General features: G+C 56.7%; 1 protein-coding gene across 1 annotated transcript; it reads left to right on the forward strand.

Moving 5' to 3' along the window:
* The first annotated feature begins 4949 nt into the window (after positions 1-4949).
* Positions 4950-6631, forward strand: AANAT (aralkylamine N-acetyltransferase). Its single transcript, XM_082370508.1, is given in 5 exon segments — positions 4950-5310; positions 5314-5317; positions 5631-5785; positions 6182-6346; positions 6348-6631. Coding segments are annotated over 5 exon segments (612 nt in total). The 5' UTR covers positions 4950-5154; the 3' UTR covers positions 6480-6631.
* Positions 6632-7125: the final 494 nt, after the last annotated feature.

Consider the following 7125-nt stretch of genomic DNA (forward strand, 5'->3'; position numbering starts at 1 on the left):
TGTGGGGTCTGCCCAAGGTCACCCTGCAGTACAGTCAGAATCAGGACCCAGACCAGCTGGCCTTTGGCCATTCTCACTCCTGACTCTGAGGATGGGTTGCAATCCACTGGGTGAAACCCTTTGTGCCGAGGGCAACGGTGGGAAGGCTGAGCCATAGTGAGAGCCCAGGCTTGGCCCGCTCATCCTGCTTCCCTCCTTCTTGAGGACACAGGGCCCAAAGACAGCAAATCCACCAGACCAGCTTGCAGAACAACAGGGCAGCAGTGGCTTAATCATGCCATGCTCTTCACCACCAACACCCCAGCACCAACACATGGGTGTTTCCTGGATGACCAGCCACGGGTGCAAAGTGGCATCTTCTCCCCAAACCCCTTCCTTTTCCCAGAGTCCTCATCCAGGTTGATGGCAGGGTCACTTACCTGGGTACCAAGTTGGCCACCTGAGGGTCAGCCCTCGATATTGAGCTCCGTAAGTCATCAAAGCCCAGGTCATGGTCCCTCTACCCCCTTTTCTCAACCCCAAGTCCAGAGCTGCTCCGCGGAGGGCAGCTCCACAGGGGCTGGTGCGGGGGTGGTGATGGGATGGTGCAGTGGCTAAGGCTGAGGTTCTGCAGTTAGGTGAACGTGGGTTTGAAGCTTGTGCTGCCGCTGACTCACTATGTGACCTTGGGCAACTTATTTTACTTCTCTGAGCCTTGGTTTCCTTTCTGTAAAATGGGAATATTAACAGTACCTGCTAGATAGGGCTATTGAGAATTTAACTGACATGATGAATGGGAGGTGCTTTGCACCTGCCCGCACAAGGTAGGAGCTTGATCAACGTTAGCTGCTGCTATTAGTTCATCTCCATCCCTTGCCTACGCCGTTGCTGTAGTCGCCTCACCACCTTGTTCCCGGGAGATTGAAAATATAAGCATGATCATCCGACTTCTTAGCTTAGCGTCTTTCTGTGGCTTTCCATGGTCCACCAGAGAATGGCACAAGGGCCCCTTCATGAATTGGTTCCTCCCACCTCCCACCTACCTCCCACCCCGCCTTCCACCTCTGCACCCAGTACCCACACTCCACGCTCTGGCCTCAGCTGCTCACGCCAGGATCCCGACTTTTTGGTGCCTCCATGCCTTTGCACTTGCTTCACCATCTGCTTGTAATTTTTTACTCCTCTACTTCAACCCATGGTTTTACCTAAAGAACTCCTTTTCATCTTACACTACTCAGCTTGGGGCTTCTTTTTATTCTATCTATCTATCTATTTATTTATTTATGGCTGAGTTGGGTCTTTGTTGCTGCGCGCGGGCCTTCTCTAGTTGCAGAGAGCAGGGGGTACTCTTCGTTGCGGTGCGCAGGCTTCTCATTGCAGTGGCTTCTCTTGATGCGGAGCATGGGCTCCAGTAGTTGTGGCTCGCGGGCTCTAGAACACAGGCTCAGCAGTTGTGGTGCATGGGCTTTGTTGCTCCGCAGCATGTGGGATCTTCCCGGACCAGGGCTTGAACCCGTGTGTCCTGCATTGGCAGGCGGATTCTTAACCACTGCGCCACCAGGGAAGCCCCAGCTTGGGGCTTCTTATCTATGAAGTCTTCCAAGAGCCGCATTTTCCCCACTTATTCCCCCACTTACCTGGTCATACCTGTCTGATTGCATTTATTTCCCTCTATTACAACCATTTGTTTGCATGCTTATCTCTCCTGTGGGACCGTATCTTCTTTGTACCTTTGTATTCCAGCATCCAGCATAGCTGTGATTCATAGTAGGTACTCAAAAGATTTTTGTTGAGAAAAAGACTCACAGACATAGAGAACAGACTTGTGGTTGCCAGAGGGGAAGGGGGTGGGGGAGGGATGGATTAGGAGTTTGGGGTTAGCAGATGCAAACTATTATATATAGAATGGATAAACAACAAGGTCCTACTGCATAGCCCAGGGAACTATATTCAATATCCTGTGATAAACCATAATGGAAAAAATATGAAAAAGACTGTCTATATATGTATAACTGAATCACTTTGCTATACAGCAGAAATTAACACAACATTGTAAATCAACTATACGTCAATTTAAAAAACTTTTGTTGAATGATTGAACAAAACAAACCAACTTCTCTCAAAGGTCCCGACAGTGCCAAAAGTTCCCTGGGACACCTCTGTCTTTGCTCAAGTCCCCAGTTCTCCATTTGTCCTAGACACACACCCCACACAGGCACATTCACCCCATGTGCACATATGTACATATACACATGTATACACACACGTGCACACACATACACATGTGCCTCCCCCCACTATTGCTCTCTCCTTAAACTTCAGTTTCTAGATCTGGACTGCCCGCTGCAGTGGGCCCTAACCACCTGTGGGTCTTGAGCACTTGAGATGTGGCTGGTCTGAACTGACATTGAATTTTGAAGACTCAGTGTAAAAAAAGGAAAAAAAAACAGAGTATGAAACATGTCTAATAATTTTTATATTGATTACTTGTTGAAATGACAATAACTTTATATATATCGGGTTAAATACAATATTTTATTAAAATCAAGCTAACCTGTTTCTTTTGGCTTTTTCTCGTGTGGCTACTAGAAAATTGAAAATCACATATGCGGCTCACGGGATCTTTCTGTTGGAGAGCCAGGCTCCAGATGCTCAGGAAGCCGTAGGTCCCTTCTTTCTCCAGGAGGTGGCGATCTCTTCCTGCTTTTGACACCTCCGTTGCAGAAAGGTCTGGAAAGTTCCTGAGGAAACTGCCTGTGTACTATGGCAGATTTTGAACCCTAAATAAGGCCGGGGCCGCATTCAGCCCTGCAGTGATGTCGGCCTATCCATGCAAAGGAGGCTTCAAAATAAATCCACAGCAAATCAATGAGCTGTCATCCTCCTCAACAGAATCGCCACCTAGTTGATAGACTGCTAGTCTCTGTATCTAGCACGTTGCCACACGTTCAATACAATTTCTGTTTTCCAGGGGTTTATATGCTCCCGGGAGCTCGCCCAGTGAACCTCCTGCACACAATTCTCCGTCTCAGCCTCCGTCCCCTGGGAAACCTGCTAGTGACAGATTATGGTTGGAAAGGTAAATGTGATTAGGCAAAATGTGCTCCGTGCCAGGTGTGCAGAGCCTATCTTAAGTGCAGGGGAGGAATGAGAAAAGGATGCCACCCTCAAAACCACCAGAAAACGCAACTAGTTGCACAAGTGCCTGAACTGAGGGCTGCCTTCCCTGCCTGTCCAGGCCTTTTAGTTGCTCTGCTGGGAAAACTGGGATCTCAGAGGCATCATCAGAGTGTTTTGGGGCCCCCCAAAACACTGCATCTGGTCCCCACCCACCCCACCCCTCTCTCCTGGAAGGACTCTTAACAGCCATCAGGGGCCTCCTTGTTAGGGGAATCTGAGATCTTTTCTCCACTCTGGGCTGCATGAGATGCTGCTAGCCACCCCCTCCTTGGGTTTTGGGGTGTGTCCTGATCCTGGGTCTGCTCATCTCCTCTTTCTTCCTGTTAATGGTTCCCCACCTCCAACCCAGAGAGAACATCCCCAAGCTTGGGCCCCAGCTTCGCTGTGGGGACACGCATCCCCTCAGAATGTTCTTCCCATACTGTGACTCAGATGTCCACTCCATCGTGAGGACAGCCAAGTCTGTACCCGTCATCCCACCGCTATGGAGCATTAGTGGGATGGGGGCTCAGCCGGATCAGAGGCCAGGCTCTGCTGGAGGCAGGTGGGCAGTCAGGTCCCATGGCCCTCTGGGGTTCACCATGTGCCCTGGACAACCTGCCTCCAATTGTCATAGAATGTTCTGGAGCCCTGGAGCAGGAGCCCAGCCATAGCCCAGGATTTGCCTGGGACCACAGAGCCTGTAGGAGAGACCTGGCAGCCAGCCACAGCTGATGCCCAGATGTGTGTATCCCTGTCTGGCGGGCTAGGAGGCCCCACAGGAGACCAGGCTGGAGGGGGTGAAGGTGGGACCCCTACAGGGGAGCCATCATGGGAGAAGAAGTGCAGAGTGGGGGCAGGGTGAGCAGAGTCAGAGCTGGGGGAGCCGTGGTCGCAGGACCCTCTCAAGGGAGCTGGTGCTGGAGGGAGACTGTGGCACAAAGAGCAAAACCCTCTCAACAGGGGTCAGAAGAGAAGCCCCTGAGCCAGTGTCGCCACACCGGGACATTTGATGACGTTGACTTTACATCCAGGACAGACAGACTGTCCCCTCACCTCTGGGTCTGCAGTTCTAATTGGTCACCAAGCAAGTGCTCTAAATGATGGCACACTCAGGCTGCCAGAGCTGGAAGGACCCTCAGAGGTGGGCTTGCCCAGGCTTCCAGGGGACAGAGGGTGAATGCCTGTGCCAGCCAGTTGGCGCCAAGGCAGGGATTAGAGTGGACCCATGAGGCTTAGCCCCGTGCTCTTCCCCCAAAACTCTGGGGCCTCAGCCAGCCACTGTAATCCTCTGCATCTGTGTGCCATCTGAGGTTTCACCCTCAGCACGCAGGGACAGGGCACAGGGTGGCCAGAGCCCTGCTGACTTCGTCCTTCCTGTAAAATGGAGGCGGGGCGGGTGGGGGATTAGAAATCTCTGAGATCAACATCACGTGCTGCCCGGCCACACTTGCAACAACAGCCGTGTACCCAGGAGTCTGGATTTTTCTGGTCCTGAGCCTGTGGACGGCCCCTGGGGTGATTGGCTCTGTGGGGGGAACATTGGAGCCCCTGCCCCACAGTCCTGATAAGTGGGACCCCTGCCCCCGGGCTCCCAGAATTCAAGAACAGGAGTCCCCTGCTTGGGGCTTGGAGATGTGGGGAGAGAAGGTGGAGGAGGGAGGGCAGGGCGACGTGCAAGACGTGGGGTTTTGTAAGGGAGGGACGGCCGCCTCTAAGAAGTGCACATCTGCAGACAGTCAGGGAAAGAGACAAACAGTGACCCGGGGACCCAGTGAGCAGGGACAGGGCAGGAAGTGTCTATGCCCTGCTTGCCCGCTCCACCCCGGCCCCCAGACTCCCCACTCCAGGTCCCCTACAAAAGAGGCAAGATGCACCATCACCCTGGACGGCCCCCCGGGAGATGAGGACCAGACCCTTGACCATCGCTCCTCTGCAACAGGTGCAGAGGGGCCCTCCTCATCACAGAGGCCACTTCTGAAGGTGGGGACCCCCAAGGTAGCAGCAGCGGCCAGGATGTCCACTCAGAGCATCCGCTACCTGAAGCCTGTCGCTCTGCACCTGCCACCTGGGATCCCAGAGTCCCCAAGCCGCCAGCGGCGCCACACACTCCCCGCCAACGAGTTTCGCTGCCTCACCCCAGAGGATGCTGCTGGTGTGTCTGAGATTGAGTGAGAAGGTGGGTAGCCCCCCGACAGGGTCCGGGACGCTGCTGAACTCTGCCACTGTTGCCCTTGGGGAGAAGACCCTCGAGTCTCCTGCCCTTGGCAGTTGGGACCCCAGAGTATCTGACTCTGGGTGTTTCCGTACGTGTGCGAGAGCACGTACGTGTTCAGCAAAGTGGGGGGAAGAGCAGCCCTGAATCCTCTGCTTTCCTGTGGGCGAGGGCTGGGGGCTGAGGGAGCCCACCCCCAGCATCCGAGCAGGTGCTCAGTGGACAGTGGGCATGTGGCACGGTGACCACGGAGTCACCACCGGGGCCTCCTCCACAGCCTTCATCTCTGTCTTGGGCATCTGCCCCCTGAACCTGGACCAGGTCCGGCACTTCCTGGCCCTGTGTCCTGAGCTGTCCCTGGACTGGCTCGTGGAGGGCCGCCTCGTGGCCTTCATCGTCGGCTCCCTGTGGGATGAGGAGAGACTCACTCAGGTGAGGAAGGGGTCGGGGGCAGAGATGCCCAGCCCCAGGAAGGCCTCTGGAAGAGAGGCCACTGCCCGATGGCCCCGGCTCCTCCTGCTCTCACAGAGGCCAGCCAGGTAGGGGGAGGAGCCTGGAGGCTGGGATTTCTTCCTCCGAGCCAAGTGATGAGCACAGACGTGGGTCCTCTCCAGGGCAAGACCAGTCCTTTGCGGTCTCAAGGCCCTCATGAAGGGACCGCCATAGGGCTGGGAATGTAGGTCCCAATTTGGGGTCTCCTTGGGTAGGAGGGGGGTCCTGATTAGAGGCACTCAGGGGTACCTGCCCTTGGCCCAGGTGGGGCTGGTTTGGGGGTGCAGGTGTCCACAGAGGTGACCTGGACTCGTGTCCGTCTCTCGCCCCCGGGAGTCGCTGACACTGCACAGGCCCAGGGGCTGCATGGCCCACCTGCACGTGCTGGCTGTGCACCGCCCCTTCCGGCAGCAGGGCAAGGGCTCCATCCTGCTCTGGCGCTACCTGCACCACCTGGGCGGCCGTCCGGGCGTGCACCTGGCCGTGCTCATGTGCGAGGACGGGCTTGGTGCCCTTCTACCAGAGGTTCGGCTTCCACCCTGTGGGCCCGTGTGCCGTGGGCTCACTCGCCTTCACGGAGATGCAGTGCTCCCTGCGGGGCCACGCCTCCCTGCGCAGGGACAGTGACTGCTGAACTGGCCGCCCCCTGGGGAGCCCACGGCCGGGTGCCAGGGGTGTGGGGAGGCAGGCTGGGGGCTCCTACCCAGTCCCACTGTCCCCTTCTCTGCCCTGCTGTCGCTCAGCTCAGCTCAGCCTGAAGGGAGACAGTGATTCCCAGAGGGGCCTGGGGTGGGGGTGGGGTGAAATAAAGAGAGGGCGGGGCGGCTGCTCCCAGCCCAGGCTGCCCTGCTGGGGCACGAGAGCTGTAACCTCCAGTCTGTCCGCGCAAGGCCCTGTGGACCCCCTGCATCCACACTGTGCCCACATGTGGCTGGGTGGGTGAATTGGGGACAGTGGGAGGCGGCCTGCAGCCCTCTTCAGCGTCCTCACCAAAGGAGCCGGGTGCCCAGGGGGCCCTTATTCCCCCAGGCCCAGGGCTGCCCCTTCCCATCCTCATCCCTGGAATGGAGGCAGCCGGGAGCAGGGAAGGGCAGGGGCCACCTCCCAGATCCCCCCACCACCCTGGGCACCCATGGTTACTGTGGGTCCTCTGTCCCACCGGGTGTGGGGTGAGGGGCTGGGGGGGCAGGGGATGGGTCAGGGCTGCACCCCCACCTCCGCACTGCCTCTGCCAGGACGGCCCTCCCCTCCGCCCAGCCAGACCCCTGACTGGGGCCTGG

Source organism: Balaenoptera borealis (genome assembly GCF_965194805.1).
Source record: "Balaenoptera borealis genome assembly, chromosome: 20".
Lineage (NCBI taxonomy): Eukaryota > Metazoa > Chordata > Mammalia > Artiodactyla > Balaenopteridae > Balaenoptera > Balaenoptera borealis.